The sequence below is a fragment of the Panthera leo genome, chromosome A2, assembly GCF_018350215.1.
Source record: "Panthera leo isolate Ple1 chromosome A2, P.leo_Ple1_pat1.1, whole genome shotgun sequence".
NCBI classification, from domain to species: Eukaryota; Metazoa; Chordata; class Mammalia; order Carnivora; family Felidae; genus Panthera; species Panthera leo.
Genome location: NC_056680.1, coordinates 86072174 through 86090533, shown reverse-complemented (window position 1 = coordinate 86090533; position 18360 = coordinate 86072174). Strand labels below are relative to the sequence as shown.

At 34.6% G+C, this 18360-nt stretch overlaps 1 protein-coding gene across 1 annotated transcript in view; it reads left to right on the top strand.

The window, feature by feature from the left end:
- The window catches only part of PCLO (piccolo presynaptic cytomatrix protein), a 361627-nt gene that overhangs the window by 330475 nt on the left and 12792 nt on the right, over window positions 1-18360 (top strand). The window contains exons 11-15 of the mRNA XM_042916591.1: window positions 5109-5217; window positions 5769-5836; window positions 6615-6829; window positions 11852-11902; window positions 15316-15440. Coding sequence (XP_042772525.1) covers window positions 5109-5217; window positions 5769-5836; window positions 6615-6829; window positions 11852-11902; window positions 15316-15440 — 568 coding nt within the window. The remainder of the gene's footprint in view (window positions 1-5108; window positions 5218-5768; window positions 5837-6614; window positions 6830-11851; window positions 11903-15315; window positions 15441-18360) is intronic.

Genomic DNA, 18360 nt, shown 5'->3' with positions numbered 1-18360 from the left:
TTTAAGTTTTGATGAAACTATGTGTTACAAGAGTTTTGTCAGTGACAAAAATGGCAACATTATTATGAGATTACCTATTCAAGAAGATACTTTTTAACCTTAAGATTTATGCATGTAGATGACTTTTCACAGGAAAATACATCTGGGTTTTTAATGTCTTATCATAGTGGAGACAGTGTCCTTTGTTCTGTAAATAAGCAGAACTCCATTCAAATACTATTTTTTCCCTTTTTTCTCTTTACCAAAGATACCCTTCATCTACTCTATTTTTCCTTCCTGAGTTTCCTCTCTTCCACCTTTTTTTTTCTTTCTTTCCCTTCATGTTAATGTATAAAGTGGTTAAAGTTGTAAAATATTTAAAAAGTAACTTTATAAAAGAATAAAATACATCTATCTATTTATTTCTCTGTATCTCTGTTTCTGTGTATTAATACTGCCTAACTTGAAGATGAATGAATAATTAGTATAGCTGATGTGGACAATATATAGGACCCCGGGAGCTCAACTTGCAGGATTTGTTTACCATTTAGAAAGCCAGGGCCAACAAACATTTCAGCTGAGTTTTTGCTGCTGTTGCTAGTTTATAAAGGATTTTTGAGAGCAAATGTTCAGATTTAAGAAATTAATCTGTAGTCATGGTTAATAATATCAGTGGAGAAAATGTACAAAGCAAACAATTTTGATTAATTTATCATATACATGTAATTTTAAATTAGGTTTGGTTTTATTTTGTTCTGTTCTGTTACCCTAGTGGTATTAATTCTCATTCCATAGCACACCAGCCTCACTGGTTCATGTAAGTGTCCCGTATATGAGTGTGTGTGTGGTTTTGTGTTTGTTCATTTATTAACTCATTCATTTTCTTTCATCTCATTTTCTTTTTCCATTCCCTTCTTCTGTTCACGAGCAACTATAATAATTTTTGATACTTCTGATATCTTTGTAAAATATATAATGTTAATTGGTACAAATGTCATTTTAATGTAAATAAAGCATCATTGCCCTATAGACCAGATCCTGTTTCTCACTTGCTTTTACTTGGAAATGGCTTTAAGATGGATCCACCTTTTGGTGTTAATGCCTGTTACGGCCTTTTTCCTGCACCCTGTGCCAAGGGTTTCCATCTTGAGCATTTACTATGCTCTCATTGTCCATTTCTCCTGATACTGCCCCCTCCTACAAATAGACACACAAGAAGATTTCTGGGTCACAGAGTGTACATGTGTATAATTTAATGATGTTCTGCCACATTGCCCTCCAGAGAGATGCACTTATCCATTCCCATTAAAATAATTACATGTTTGTACATTGTAATCACGCAGTTGTTTTCTTTTCATCTGATGTAGAATGAGGGTGAAGCTGAACAAGCATCCAGCAAGTATAATCTCCCTTGGAGTCAGGGTCCCCTAATCCTACATCTTGGGCAACACGTGGCATTTTCTGGATTTTAAACTTTTGCAATGTGATGAGAGCTAAGTAGTATCTCATCATTGCTTTAATTCATACTTTCTAATCACTGATGAGTCTGGGGTCTATTTTGTATATACTTACGACACTTTTAAAATTCTTTCTCTGTACTCTTAAAAACTGAGAACAAACTGAGGGTTGATGGGGGGTGGGAGGGAGGAGAGGATGGGTGATGGGTATTGAGGAGGGCACCTGTTGGGATGAGCACTGGGTGTTGTATGGAAACCAATTTGACAATAAATTTCATATATTGAAATATAAAATAGAATTCTTTCTCTGTGAATTCTCTTAATTTTACTAACTGCCAAGATATTTCTGTTGTCTTTCTAGTAGAGTATCATTTTTATGAATTTTTATGGCAACATCAAATATTACCTATAAGGTGGTAATGATCGCATAAGTGACTATGGAGTGCCTGCTGCATGCTAAGTGCTAAAAAAAATAGTTGTGGGGGAAAAAAGTCATCGGGTTTTGTGTGATACACATTTGGATATACCTCTGAGATTTCAACTGTTAACTCAATAAATTTAATCCATAAGATGTTTGTGATGTAATGGTAAATATTAAATATGGACAGAAATAACATACATGAAATCCTATACTACAAAGAATAGTATATAATAGTTTTAGGAGCATATAAAGTTAGGTAATCCCAGAAGTTATAAAAACACATAGTTGAGAAAGTTTTATGTTGATTGATTTTCTTTAATTTTTAATTTTTTTTAAATGTATTGTCTTTTTTTTTTGTTTTTAATAACATGTTAAGTGTAAGATTTTGAGCAGCAAATTCTGTCATGAACTGTTGCACATTTAATAAAAATTCAAATTATCTTAGTTTTCCTGTTAAGAGTTATTAGTATAGGTACTTTCTAGGGATATAATCGAAACATCACCTGGACAGTCTAAAAGTTGAACAGTTCATTAACATACATGTTGATATAATTTAAAATAAAGAAAACATAAATGTTTGCTCATAATGCTAAATAATAGATATAACCATTCATATGTACACTGTCTTCCAGGAATTATTTCTAAAACAAAGTCAATAAAAAGTTATCTTAAGATTGACTATGCTTTGGGGCGCTTGGGTGGCTCAGTTGGCTGAGCGTCCGACTTCAGCTCAGGTCATGATCTCGCAGTTTGTGAGTTCGAGCCCCGCATCAGGCTCTGTGCTGACAGCTCAGAGCCTGGAGCCTGCTTCAGATTCTGTGTGTGTGTGTGTGTGTGTGTGTGTGTCTGCCCTTCCCCCACTTGTGCTCCGTCTCTCTATCAAAAATAAATAAAATGTAAAAAAAATTTTTTTTAAAGATTGGCTATGCTTCCATTCAAGTCAATTAAGTGATAAAATACTACTTTAGTGACCCTCCATGTAGCCTGGTCATATTCAACAAATTTTTACCTGCATTTTAAAATAGTTTGTAGGATTCTTCAATTAATACTTTCCAGAACATTGTATTTGAAATCATACCATACTCAATTCTCACAACTATTAGAACCTTGTTATGAATTAATAAGGAGTGATTGGTTATATTCACGTGGTTATTTTAGTATGGTTCTTGTAGGATTTTAGGGAGTTGGAGAGGCAATGGATAAGGAAGGTATTACTAAATGATGACATTCCCTGTAGCATCTGATGCTCACCATTAGAACCAAGAATAAAAAGTTTAAAGTGCTGGCAAAATCTTTTGAACCGCAGTCCTGCACCAGCTCTGGTGGGAAACTGAATGAAGAGAAAAGAAGTTCAGCTGGTATACCACAGGAACAGAACAGATCGTGTAGCTTATGACCTCATGTGTATATTATAGGCCAGATTTCTGGTTATCTGTATATTTTTCTCAGCAGTTGTATTAATGACCCTAACTAGTTTTCCTGTTTTAATACTAGAAGCATTTTAAATTTCATTGGATAATCATGCTTTGTAAATTTACCCCTTTGTTTTGAGAGGTGAAAAATGAGCAAATTAATCAAGAGAAGAGGCATGAAGATTATGCAGCTACTTCTTTTCATAGAATCTTCTTTTGCCGAAAAGTGACAATGCAATTATAACACTATAATTTGTTTCAATTCAAGATGGTCTCTACATAAATATACTCTTTATCGTGACTTTTAGAAGAGTGGGTTTTTCAGTGTGCTCTTCCTTTTGCTGTGCTAAATTTTTCTTTAGTGGTATCATCATTGTCTTTTATGTAATTTTCTCATTTTATATGTACAACAGCCTGGGATTATTGAATTAAACCTAAGGCCCGTCTGAAGGTAAAGTCTTCTTTGGAGTAAGTTATAGAAAAGCCATTTTTGTTGTGTTATTGTGAACATTTTTATGGACTTATTTTGCCGTTTCACTGTGGTAAAAGTATTTCCCTTACTTGTTTACAACTGGCAATATGCTTTCCAATGTATATCAAAATCATTAAAACTTTTGAAGATTTAATTATTCTCTGTTTGGAATTTTCCACGGAAGGCACTGGTGAGCAGTAGGGACTTTCACATAGACCTCTCTGAAGCTCATTGAAAACCTAATTATTCAACAAGTATTTCTGTTTATTTAAATAAAGCCTAGTTAGGGCAGACGATATTTTCTTAGGTAAAGCTGGTAGCATTCACAAATTTGGGGGCACTATGACTTTGGATAGTCTCATCTAATTTATATCCATTTCCCATAGCTACGTAGTAGAGCCAGGTGATTCTTGCCAAATATGCCCCCCTAGATTATTTTGACAGCTCATATAAAATAGATGAAAGACATGGAATTTAAAATGTTGAAGTATGATGTCACTACTTTTTTTAAGCGAAAATTATCTTTCTAGATAGGAAACACGAAATGCCCTGTAATTAGTCCAGCAACATAATCGATGCGATCCAGTGCAAAAAGAAAACGTAGAGTTCTTTGTTGAAACATTATTAAGAGTTTCGAAATGACAATAGCGAAGCATTAAATCAAGCGTGGGCCCTTCTGAGAACAGGGCCTTGTGCTTCTACACAGGCCACACCCCTCCTCCCCACTCCCCCCTCCTCCTCCCCCACCCATGAAGCCGGCTTGTCTGTAACATGCCTGCAGATTGTACTCAGGAACACCTTACATGCAGTGAAGAAAAAGAAAAACACCCCGCGGAAATCTGTATTATCTGAGCAAACTTGAAGCAGTACAAATTTCTCAAGGAGAGCCTCAAAACAAACTACTAATCACTTTTTTTCCCCTCTCCCACCCATTCCATGATGGAATATGGAAGTTTATACTCTTCTAGATACGTGTTCCCCATGGAGAAATTATATTGCTGCTTGTGATGTTTTTTTGTTTTTTTTTTACCTACACAAGATTGGCTTGAGCAATATATATTCAATGATGTTTTCTTTCTGAAAGCAGTGTGAACATAATGCATGTGTTTGGTAATGTTTAATAGATTTCAGATGCAACATTTTGCATGTTATGTTACACAGGTCTAATGTGTTCAGGTAAATGATGAAATCAAACTACGGGCGGTTGTGGTATTACTGTTCAAAGAACTTTGAACTGATGGTCTCTGAAATGGTGTGCTGAGTTGGTTTTTAAATGCAGAGCCCTGTGTGTCTTCTCTGCCCTGTGGACCCAGACTAGAAATACGACACATTTTTTTTTTTTTTTATACTTGAATTTGTCTTTTTAGGGATGCAAGTGTTGGAATGGAATGGAATTCCTTTAACTTCTAAAACATATGAAGAAGTGCAGAGTATCATTGGTCAGCAAAGTGGGGAAGCAGAAATATGTGTAAGACTGTGAGTTTTTCCCCATCTTTTTGTTTCCATTTTTTTGGCTATTCATGGCTCTTTTAATTTAAAATTGTTAAGGTGGAACCTTTGCCAGTCAGCAAGATTTTCAGTAATTAGAACATAAAGTGAATACAAGTTTTTATAGATTTCTTGTGTTCAGAATCAAAATCTAAAGCATAGTAAGAATTCAGCTGATTTTGTTTCTGATATTGTCAGTAGCTGTCCCCTTTCATGCTTTTACTGAAACATGCTTCATTTAAATGAAAGCCTAAACCCATTTAGGTTTCCTGTGTGTGTATAGTATTTCAAAATGAGCTTATGTTTAATCCATAAAGATTTCACCTTAAATAATCATTTTTATCAGCTGACTTTTAACAGCATTGCAAGTATATATTTGGTTAGAAGGGTGAGCATGCTTGGAAGTTGCTTTATATCATTAACCACTTCTCATTTACCTACTGAAAAAAAAAAAAAAAAACTCAGGGTAGTTGGAAAAGAGGGACTTTTGTCTCAGGTTTCCTCAACTTCTTTCTCAATTTCTTTGTTTTAATTTTTAGGGACCTCAATATGCTATCAGACTCTGAAAATCCCCAGCACCTGGAGCTTCATGAGCCACCGAAAGCTGGTAGGTGAAAGTAATCTGCTTTCAACTGTGGGTAAAGGCGTCGATGTAAATGGAAACATCGTTGTAGAGGCAGGTGTAGCTGTAGATGAGGATGTGAGCATAGATACTGCGTAGGCAAAAATGTACTTCTAGACTAATCAATGTTTATTTATGTAATTGTAAACAAAACCAAAGCATTGCAGCTACATTTTTAGCCTTCTAGGGAAACAAAGATTTGTGTATTAGACCCATTAAAGAAATTCATACAGAATTCTGGCTATGTGAGTTCACATGTTTAATTCTTTCAAAATAAATTCATCCCTTCAAAGGAATCCATGGAGCCATTTATTTGCAGTTTTAGGTTATTTTTAGACAATACTCGATTCCTTTTAGCCTAGGATTATGGGGCACTTATTCTTGAACCTTTTGATTGCTGTTAATAGTGAATAAAAAAAAAATCAACATTTAATTTCATAAGTACATGATGAAATAGATTTAACTCTATTAGCAAACAACTATAGTCTTACAAATGTTGATCAGCTGTAACATGAACACTTGTTTCATTAATTGTAGCATTATCACTTGTTTCTTCGTTTAACAAATATTTATTGAAAATTTTCTATGCTGCAGCTAGCATTCTAAGAGTCTGGGTTACTGCACTAAAGAACAGACCGTGGCTTGTAGAAATTTTCATACATCTGTGAAGTTACATTACCTTGTCATCTAGAACCCAAGTAAGTTCCATGGTGTTAAGTACCTATGAACCTGAGAAATACATAGCCATTTCTTTTTGTTGTAGTGGAGAAAGCAAAATCCCCAGGGGTTGATCCTAAGCAGTTGGCAGCAGAGCTCCAGAAGGTCTCATTACAGCAGTCACCACTGGTTCTGTCGTCCGTTGTTGAGAAAGGATCTCACGTTCATTCAGGTCCAACATCAGCAGGATCCAGTTCCGTCCCCAGCCCTGGGCAACCGGGGTCACCCTCAGTGAGCAAAAAGAAACACGGCAGCAGCAAGGTGAGAATTGTTCAGTATGACCTCTAAGTTACTTATTTTCTAGCTCCTTATTCAGACGAGGACAAAGGAAAGACGATATCGTTCTCTTGTGATTTTTCATTTCCTAATGATCTCTTGGCACAAAAAATTGCCATTTCTGAATATATGACCGAGCAAAATGTTCATGAAGATGATGTGTTTTTATATTTCTTAAAATATTTTAGCAGTTATTATTATGAGGAACTTGAAAAGTGTGTCTAATGCTCCCTGTTTCCTGGTTTTTTTCTGTATAGTGGTTGCATCAAGTTGAGCCTCTTTGTGTATGAAACATTAGCTTTGCATCTTTTTGGAAATAAGTTACCCATTAGATTGGGTTTGATAATCTAAATAAAAGGTAAAAAGGACACAGAGATAAAGAGAATTTAGGACAATAAGAAATAAAGAAAACCAGTAATATAGAATTGCCATTTTGAATTGTATCCCTATTTCCATACTAATAAATTTTCCCTTTTTGCAAGTCTTCATTTGTAATAAATGTTTCTAACATTATAATTTCCAAGATACTAGTGAATTAAAAAAAACATAGAATTAATGTTTTGAACCTTATAAAAGGAGATGAAAATGTAGACAGTTTGTAACTTTTCCCTCATAGATTTCATTCATAATGAAGAAATTCTTATTATGGTTAAAAATATGTTTGACAAAGTTTTCTTTTATTTAAACATAGATGAAGATTTCTCTTTACTTGGTAAGATGCCTGGGAGGGACAGGCTATGCTTGGGTAAACTGACTGGACTTCAGAAAACAAAAGTTTGTTTCACCAAGTATAAACACAGCAGATGTCCCCCCAAATCCCTTTTATTCAGAGAGAAACAACAAAGGTAGGATGATCTTAATCATTGCATCACAGGATGGTGTGTCCCAAAATAAATATAGCAAAGCTTCACAAAGAACAATTTCAAGAATGGTTAGATTCAATTTCAATACAAATTTTAACACAATTATAATTTATCACATACAGTTATGTGTTAGTTTTCAAGAATTACCTCATGCAGGCTCCCTGTCTTCTGAGTTACAGACTGATATTTCTCATTCCTATCTCAAGTATCTCCAGGTAGGACACAAGAAATGAGAAAGTCGGCTTGCAAAGTTTCCACACCAAGGACATTATAGTTCTACAAGTTTCTCATCCTAATTTTTTTTTTCAGCACCTGACATCACCATCCTCCCAGGAAATTAAGTAAAAATTTGAGACCATCATTTTCTCTTCTTTTCTCTTCATTCACAATGTCTGATTAGTCACTGAATCTTAATCCTCAGAATTCTGATTTTCTGTTAAGTCTCTAGTAAGTTTCTGCCTTCTTTGAACCCGCCAGTTTTCTTTAGCAAAGCATTATTTCTTTTTCCAACATTATTGCACTCATTACTTGCAACTCCACTCACCGTTCTCTCTTCATTCTCAAACTACCCTCCAGCTGATCTGTGGCACAGTGACCTGATTGGGTCACTAACCTGTTTAAAATGTATCCCTGCTACCTAGAATCTTGACAGCCTCACCTGTGCCTAGGACTCTATCCTACTCAGTCTAAAAGGGCTTTTCCTTGGGAGATTATCACAGTAAGCAATTGCCTTGCTAATAAATACTCTGTATATTAGAGTTGCCAGCTCATTCCTACTTTCCACAGACATTTTTTTTGGATAGCTCCTCAGTGTCCAATGAAATAAGAGCAACAGGAAGCCTTCATCCATGAAATCTATCCATATTCCAATCCTGCCTTAAAATCAGAAGATATCCATTCTTCCTTTTCTACTCCCTCCAAAGTGCCCCATACTTTATGTATGTATCTTTATGTATGTATTTTGTATCTTGATTGTAGCTACCAGTTTTCTTATTTTATCCTCCCAATTAGGCTGCAAGTTCCTTAAGAACCAAAACCATTTCTTTTTTTTTTTTTTTTTTTATGCTTTTTAAGCACATAGTGGAGGGGCTTGCACAGAACAATAATAAAATAAATAAGTAAATATTGTGAATTAAATCATCACTGGCACTTGTCATATATTCTTCAGAATATTTACAGAATTATAGTTTTAACTTTTTTGTGTTTTCATTAGGTATAAGACTAGGTATTAAATTATAAAATATTAGTGTAAGAAATGTATTAAGACTAAATATTTAAATATAGTTGGCATAATTATATACTTAGATATTTAGAACACCGTCTAGTAAATATTCTAAATGATTATTCATAAGTAATTATTAATTGGTAATAATGCTCTAAATGGTTTCTTCTGAGTAAATGTAGGTAAAATATGCATCTAAATTATTTAAATATATGTTTGTTATATAAGCTATGTATATGACTTTATCAAATTGTTATTTTGCTTAAGCTATTTCACTATGAATTTTTATCTCCAAAATTTTTATTTTATCACCTCAAGCTGTTTTGTGTCTGACATTTTAATCAAACCTTCTTCAGTTTATCTTTGAAGTTTGAATGCTTTCTTGAAAGTCATGTTATAAACAAATGATTCAATTAAAGTACTCCTTAGTTTTGGGGCACCTGGGTGGCTCAGTCGGTTGAGCATCCGACTTCAGCTCAGGTCATGATCTCGTGGATGATAGGTTTGAGCCCCATGTCAGGCTCTGTGCTGACAGCTCAGAGCCTGGAGCCTGCTTCTGATTCTGTGTCTCCCTCTCTCTCTGCCCCTCCCCCGTTCATGCTCTGTCTCTCTCTGTCTCGAAAATAAGTAAACATTAAAAAAAAATTAAAATAAATGAATAAAATAAAGTACTCATTAGTTTTAAATGTTCTTATGAAATAGGTCATTGATCTCCCAAACCTTACTGGTCATAGCGCCCTTAACATCTCACTAGTTTTTTTCACGGGTCTCTTATGCCCAAAGATATACCTAAAACAGTTTTATATATTATATACTTAATTCGTATTTATGTCCTAATATCTGAGTAACCATTGGAAAAAATAATATATATAAAATGAAATAAAAATAATGTATTTGTTTCACTACACATCGTTAGGGTATTGTGCAGCTCATGGACATTGTACAACTATTCAAACTGTGAAATCAGACTGCACACTACCAAAGTGATTGCCTGTTCCATACTTGTATCACTGATTTCTATGAAGAACATTTTTTATCACTGTAATCATTAAAAACAGCCTCAGAAAGATATGGCATCCTTTAAAGGAAAGTAGCTAACTCTAATCTGGAAATGTCACTACCTGGAGCTGGTAGTTTGCTCCGTATCCAACAGATACTGATCTCTTTCCTTCCATAATTTAAAATATCCCTCCACACCGTTTTGATTTTACTGCCACACCCAGAACAATTAAAAATGGTCCGTAAGTTTCTACTCAACCCTGAATTCAGTGATATTGCATGATTACATGTCAAATGAGCTACAACTGTCAAAAAGAAGTCAAAATAAGTTACCAGTAATCACTTAGCTTTGTGTTCTGTGAGCGTTTTTTTTTTGTTTGTTTGTTTGTTTGTTTTGCTTTTTGGCTTGTGTTTTTACTTTTTGTCTCAGTATTCTCCAGTTTTCCTCATTGGAATGCAAAGGAAACTGGTCTTAGGAAAACCCCTGTCTTTAATCAAGATAGAAATAGTTCTAGAAACTTCTATTGTCCTTCTTTTTCTAGATTCAGTTTGCTTTTCTTTAAATTTAAACAGTAAAATAATTTTTAAGTAAATATAATTGGTCACTAACTGGTAGGTTATCTTTTGCAGCCAGAACATGGTTTCAATATTAATGAATGGACATTTTTTAATGTTTTATTTTTGAGAGAGGGAAATAGAGAGCGAGAATGAGTGGGAAGAGGGGCAGAGAGAGAGAAAGACAGAGAATGCCAAGCAGACTCTGCCCTATCAGCACAGAGCCCGATGCAGGGCTCGAACCCATGAACTCTGAGACCATGACCTGAACTGAAATCAAGACTCAGATGCTTAATAGACCTAGCCACCCAGGCGCCCCTAACGAATGGACATTCTTAATAATGAGCTGAACTAAATAAAGGATACATGGCCTAGAAAATTTAACCTCAACTCTGTAATTTTACCAAAGATTACATTTTCATTCCTTAGTTATTTCATAACACAAGACCTGGAGTATAGCTGTCTTCTTTGGATTGCTCTCATTTCCAAGATAAAAATATAAAGGAAAAGGTGACAACAAGCGTATCCACCTAAATATTATGGATCTTTCCTTTTCAGGTTAATTATTAAAACAAAGCCAATATTATGTACATGTAGGCAGACAGGGCTTTACTTTGAGCGTAGCAGGCTGGCCTCCGTTTTAGTAAGTATCTCCCTGTGTTGATGCCATGTTGCCTGAAATTCTAGACCTGGAGTCCAGAACATCATCTCTCCTTTTGTACAAATTCTGCATTGAAATATAACAAGTCAGCAATCAGTCATTTTTGTTAGCATTCTGAACCAGTTTATCAGATCACATTCCTAACTGTTTTAAGTCTTTACTGACATAAGGAACTTCTTAAGGAAGTGAGAACTTGCTTGGAATAGGGTAGAACTGTAATTAAGGAATGTGAAATATTAAGAAGTGATTGCCTGGGTGCTTCACTCCAGAAGGGAGCAGAGTGGGGTTTACCACCCATCGAAGGCCAGCAAGAACGGGCTTCTGTGACGTCTGTGCTACTAGGCAGTCACTGTCTAGAAACAGTGTCTTTGTCGTTTCACGAAAGATCGCTAAAACCTGTAAAATACTTAAATCGAGTGCTTTAAGCCAAAGTATTCGTTTCATTGAGTAATTGGAAATACAGCCCTACAGGTATAAAATTATAACTTCAAAACGGGCTGAACAAAATGAAAACTAGATTATGTATGTATAAAATCAAACACACGTTGTGACGTGTAAGTAGATACCATAATCTGAAGCCGCCAAATGGATGAAATACATTTTCCAGACAGTGTGCTCTGACCAAATAGAAATTAATTTCACAAGGAAGTGGAAATGGTAAATTTTGTGAAGGGTTTATCCATTAATATATGTTCTTATTATTGCAGCCTACTGATGCAGCGAAGGTTGTCTCTCATCCAATTACAGGGGAAATTCAGGTAGGAGAATTTTTTTAAAAAATCATCATTATACCATCTTCTTCGGCTGTTTCTTCTCCCCTCACTGGTTTATTGAAATCGCAAACACTGTTAGAACTTTTCCTGTTTTATATGTGCATGTAACACATACAGGAAGAATACAATATTATGGAACAATATCTTAGTACAATATACAGTTTATAAAATCTAATTATATGTATGGAATTCTATAATTTGAAATCTGCATGATGCCTTAGCAGAATCAGTAAGTTTTATGTCTCAGTTTATACTTGTTGAATGTGTTTCAAACAGGACAGATTGTTCTGGAAATGTGAAGATTCCTCTTTAAGAGTTTCATGAGTCCAATACTATCCTCTTTTCTTCCTCCTACCAACAATTGTTATATAATTGCTGAACAATTTTCCTACAGTAGTGTTTTTCATGCCAGGGGTCATAACCAATTTTTAATCTGTAAAATCAACGTAGGGGATTTTGACTAGGAAAACAGAAGAAAAATAGTGTAAATCACTATCTTTTTTAGTTCTATACGTGTGTGTTTCTGTGTGTGTATTGTATCGTAACCCATATTTCTCACTGTGGGTCATCGTCAAAAATGTTTTAAAAAATGTACTTTAGATAATACCAAAAAGTAATCCTGGATAGATAAGAAAAACCATGTAGAAAAAAGTGACACAATGAAAAATAAGAATATTTGAAGATAGTAAGTTTCAGACAAGGGGAAGAGCACAGTAAGTCTTAGCTGCGTCTCCAACATATTCTAGAGGAGATTTTCATGAAAGACTTCACAAAGGACAACAGACTTGAACTAATTTGTGGATCAGCCCTGAGAAAAGGGGAGTGTGTTCCTGGAAGAAGCAATGGTTCAAGGAAAGGTTCTGCTGGCAGAAACAATAAAAGGCAGACATCAGCTTTGCTGCAATGAAATGCTCCTGTACAAATAAGTTGAAACCAAATTAAAAAGAACCTTGCACACAAGCTGGGGGTTCTTGTTAGCCACTGCAGTAGGGCGATCGGTAAATATGTTGGATAAGGGAGACTAATTAAAAGGGATATATAGTAAGATTTCATACATCAATGGCCTGTGTAAGGAAAGCTTATAAAGGGAGGACACAAAGACAAAGAAATCAATGCCGTGATCATCTAGGCTCCCACAGATGAAAGCAAAAGTGGAGGGTGAGAATGGCATGGAAAGAGGTGCAGAATGCAGGTACCTTGCTGGCAAGACCCAGCAGCACGAGCCTGGTCACCTCTGTGCTGCACATCTTGTAGTCTCGCTATTTCCTCTTTTCTTTTTCTTTTTCTTTTTCTTTTTCTTTTTCTTTTTCTTTTTCTTTTTAATGTTTATTTATTTTTGAGAGAGAGACAGAGTGTGAGTAGGGGAGGAGCAGAGAGAGAGGGAGACACAGAATATAAAGCAGGATCCAGGCTCTGAGCTGTCAGCACAGAGCCCGACGCGGGGCTCGAACCGACGAACCCCAAGAACATGACCTGAACTGAAGTCGGACACTTACCAACTGAACCACCCAGGCACCCCAACTGTTTCCTTTTTTCAGAAAACCCAACCTGATCTTTCCTTATTTCACAAGCAGCAGAGAAAAAGCTAGATTTTCTGAGTTTCTGATTCATAGCTTGTTCTCTCTTACCTTTTTTTTTTTTTTCTTTCCTCTCTTGCCCATGGACCAGCATTTGCTGTGTTTCTTTTATGGCTTGTTATTGTTTGTTCTTCTTTTATTTTCCCTTCTCTTGAGCAGTAATCTTTAATTCTCTAGTGGAAATTTAATAATATTCCTTCTTTACTCACAGGCTCTTTTCGTTTCTTTCTCAATATTTTCTCGTGACCTTGATTTCCATTTTATTTATTTATTTTCTTGTAGCAAAACCTTTTTGCAGATGGAACCTTACATGGACACCCAAACCTACCAGCATTGGAGTGGTTCTCGTGGAGGGTTCCTGGGGACATTTCAGTCTGTCTCAGAAGCAACATCTGAGCAGCCCTAAGATTTTTCTAAGGCACTGCAGCATAAATTTTGAAAAGCACCTTTTTAGGGTAGCCTGTAGGTTTTCATTTCAATAAGAAGTGGTTTTGGTGCCTCATCAGATAAAAGTGAACTTTAAGGCTGGCAAAGAAAAGAGTAAGTGGGGGAGAATGTCTTCTTACAGTTTGGAAGCTGTTTTAAGTCTCCGTGAAATTAACTGCCGAATAATTCCATATTTCAGTACTCCATTAGAGTCCACAGTTACTGCAGTTCTGAACTTTCAACTTAAACCCTTCCTTCATGGCATTTTCTTTTATGTCACATTGCTTTCAGGATGGTCAAAGTCTAAGTTTTTGCTGCGTTGAGAGAAGCAATTGCAGATTCTTTTTCTGCCACAAAATACAACTGGACCAAAATTATGCTACAATTAGGAATTATTTTGATTACCAAATTTTAAATAGAGTTTGACTTGTCTAAATTACCCCATTTTCAACATTAAGCCTAGCATACTTGTTTCGTGTGATTATTAAAAATTCGGTTAGTATCTTTATTTATGGATCTTTTTCTTCTGAAATGCAGAGCCCTTTCTTTCTATTATTTGATAAACCAAAACAGCATCAAGCAAAATTGAGGCTTATTCAAAATGATGCCATAAAAATCTTTACATTTTGAAGGAGAAGAATTAGTTAATTCCACGATTTTAGATTATGTGGGTGTCTCAAATATTTATTTGAATTTTTCATTTTTTCCGATTCACTGACAGTTGTGTAACAGCCATTCACTAATCTAGGAAGCAGCCCCTTTTCTTTCCTGTGCAGCTTTAAAAATTAAAGAACAAGATTTTATTATCTTAATCTCTGACCCTATTAGAAAAGCAGGCACAGAAAAAGAAAAGCTATAGGTTATATAGGGTAATATAGGAAGAGATAAAATCTACACATTCTTAAATATTCTTACATTTCAGACTAACAGCTCTATCTTTAAATAACAATTCCACCTACTGCTAAGCATTTGGTGAAATACAGAAGACATTTTGTAATAAATTTATCAATTAGTTAATTTATTTTCAATGTCCTAGTCACTGTATTCATGAATGCTAACAACATTTACTATTTTTCTAGGAACGTAAATTTGGTTTAAAAATGTCACTAGCGTTTACTGTATGATTTTTCTTCTAAATGAATTTTAGACAGGCCAGAACTTTACCCATGGAAAGAATGAACAGCACACTTACTAGTTATTAGCATGTGCCTGGGAGTTCTCAATTAAATTAGGCATAAACTAGTCTGTTCAGTTTCAAATAAAATGGAAATGGGGGTTGATGCTCCTCATGAGAATAAAAAGAAATGCTGGTAAGTTATTGAATAATAACGTATTGTGGCTTTTTAAAAATAACATCAAAATGATCTTCATGGACTATTTTGATGTCCCTTTAAGCTTCAAATCAACTATGATCTTGGAAATCTCATAATCCATATTCTCCAAGCAAGAAACCTTGTCCCTCGAGACAACAACGGTTATTCGGACCCCTTTGTTAAAGTGTACCTTCTTCCTGGGAGAGGGTAAGTGAAGAAACAGTGTCTTCTAAGTATTGCATCCCATGGATTCAAAAATAGTGTTGGTGTTTCTATTCTCTAATTTTAAAGAGTTAAATATATCTTCCTTAGTTTTATTCACATGTCATATTTATTTATTTCTAACTATTAGATATGATGGAAATAAAAATTTGTAATTAAGCCTTAACGGGTTCTAGGAGAGCCTTGATCATAAGAAAATCTGTCTGGATGAAACAATCAGTATTTTGAATCTAGAAACCACTATAACCCATCAGATGGACTGTGAAATCATTTAAAGAATTGTTTGTGGCAGATTTAGAGACTTAGCTTATCTTCCCAATTGCATTTGTTAAACTAACGTTCGAGACTCATGAGTTACTGTTTTATTTTATAAGATATTATTAGGTAGCACATTACATGTTCATTAAGTGACTTATTAATGTATCCTTACTTATATGCGTATTTTCAAATCAGTGTTTTAAAAACTATAAAATAAAATAAGAGTCATATTTGACATGTTGAATATTAAATAAATATTTACTAAGTATGGTAAATATTAGGTAATAAATGAAAAATATCTCTGAATCTCATGTGATTTATAAACTGTTCATATAAAGCAAGTGCTCTTTAGAGATGTTTAATTTTTACATAATAAATGCAAATTGCTATGTTCTGGTATATAAATCAGTACTCAAGGTTGGTTTCAAAACAGTAATTTGGACTCAACAGATCATTATACCTTACCTGAAAAATTTCTATTAGCCAAATTTGCATCTTGGAACCATAAATAATCAACAGTCGGAGGTATGATAAGAAGAATTCGAGGCTGGTAATTTGAAGGCTCTGGTTTATTTTTTTTCATTTTTCATTTAACTTGAGTAACATTTGAATATTGCCTTTTATTTGGGAAACTTGTATTGTTGCACATGAGTAGAAAGAATAATGTAATTACCCATCCCATACTCATTACTTAGTTTCAGCAATTATCATCTCCTAGCCAATCATGTCTCATAGAATCCCCTATACAGATTATTTTAAAGTAGATCTCAACTATTACAACTTTTTTTCTGTAAAGAAATAGTCATAATACTACATACAACCATTGTAATTTTAAAATGTTTAAATAATTCCTAATTTCCCCAATTACCTCGTAATATTTTCCTAATTGGTTTGAAGACCTAATTGATACTTATAGAACATTCTTCTCATCAATATCAGAATACATCTTTTCAAATGCACATGAAACATTCTCCAAGAGAAACTATTTTTCAGGCCATAAAACAAACCTCAACTGATTTAAAAGCATTGAAATCATACAACACATGTTGTATGACTATAGTTGGTTTGTTTGAACAGGATCCAAGTTAGAGTTATACGTTACCTTTGAATCTGCTGGTTGTTGACTAATTATATCACCACGGTCAGAACACCAGTTCTTTTGAGATTAATTTTTTTCTTGTTGACATTGACAGAGCCAAGGTGAGCAGGGAGCTAGTGAATAGTTTTGCTAGGAAATCAAATGTAGATAACACTCAGAAAATAATTTGAAAATTTCTAGGTACTATATCTAATTATGGATGCAGCCTTTACTTTTATCCCATTGATTTTTTTAGAAACTTAGAATTGCTGGTGTTGTGGTTCTATTTTTAAATCATTGCATTTTATTTATTTATAAGGATCACCAGCTAGCCATATAGCAGAGGAAAGGAGAGTTTTTATTTTATGTTCATTTATATCATAATTAGTTACAGCTGAAATTTGGCTGCTTTTTTTCACATGAGTATAACAACAAACTGATAACTTCATTCTGCCTTTGATTGGGTCATTAGACCTTCAGTGTTATTTAATGACAATATTATGGGGCAAGAAGAAATCACTGCCTAGGGTGTATTTTTAATTGGCATTTGCTAATGAATGTATGAAAATAAAGCAGTGTCTTTTACTTTCTGTCTTCTCTAATAGTATCTTGGAGAGTGTCACCTTTTATGCTATATGAGAGTGCCTGTCTTTTATTTATTACATGATATGTTTCAATTAGACTATTGCAAACTTGAGTAACCAGCAAGGGCAGACAGGTAACATGAATATGTCAGTCATTCTGGGGGGAGTGGCAGGGGATTCCAGTATACAGAGTGAACTCCCCATCTCAAGCCATCTCCATGTATTTTGTCAGACAAAACAAGCCTGCTGGGTGGGTTCCTCCCCAAAAGCAGCTAATCAGCTGCCCTATTCAACTTGTAAACCTTTTATTAAATTATTCCTAATTATTACAGCATCCAAGGCCTTGGGATTTTTTACATTTAGGAGGTGTTATTTTCACTGTAGCTCTGAGATTGTTTTCTGCTTCATGTTATTTATATGTTCTGGTATAGGTCCTCTGGTTATTATTCTCGTATTTTCTTCTTTGTTTCTCTTCCTAACTTTTTTTCTTCCTGTCTTTCCGACTTGCCTGTTATATCCTTCACTCTTGCTCTTGGAATCAATGCAGTCAAGTCATGGTTGTCCAGAATGCAAGGTAGAGTTGGCTCATTTTCAGTGTCATGCTGTGCTGTGATGTCTAAAGTTTATATGTACACACTTGAAAATATACATTCACCTGTAGTTCATTTGTATCTTTTTATATGTTGGTATCTATTGAATTAGGCTACCAGAAAATCGCTCTGATTACATTACTAAATAGGCTTAGCAGATGTGTGCAGTAGAAAATTGAAAAGTAAAAAACGTTAAAAACGGAAAAATGTGAATAAAGAAATATCACCCTGCAATATAGATATAACTAGTTTTCAAATATAATTTGTCCGCTAAAATACATTTAGCTTCTCATGCGGTAACCCTGGCTTAAGTGCTCCTGAGTCTTCTATTCCAAACAAAAACAAAATCTAGAGTCATCTTTCAAAAGAAATTAACTGATCTTCTGGATGTCCAG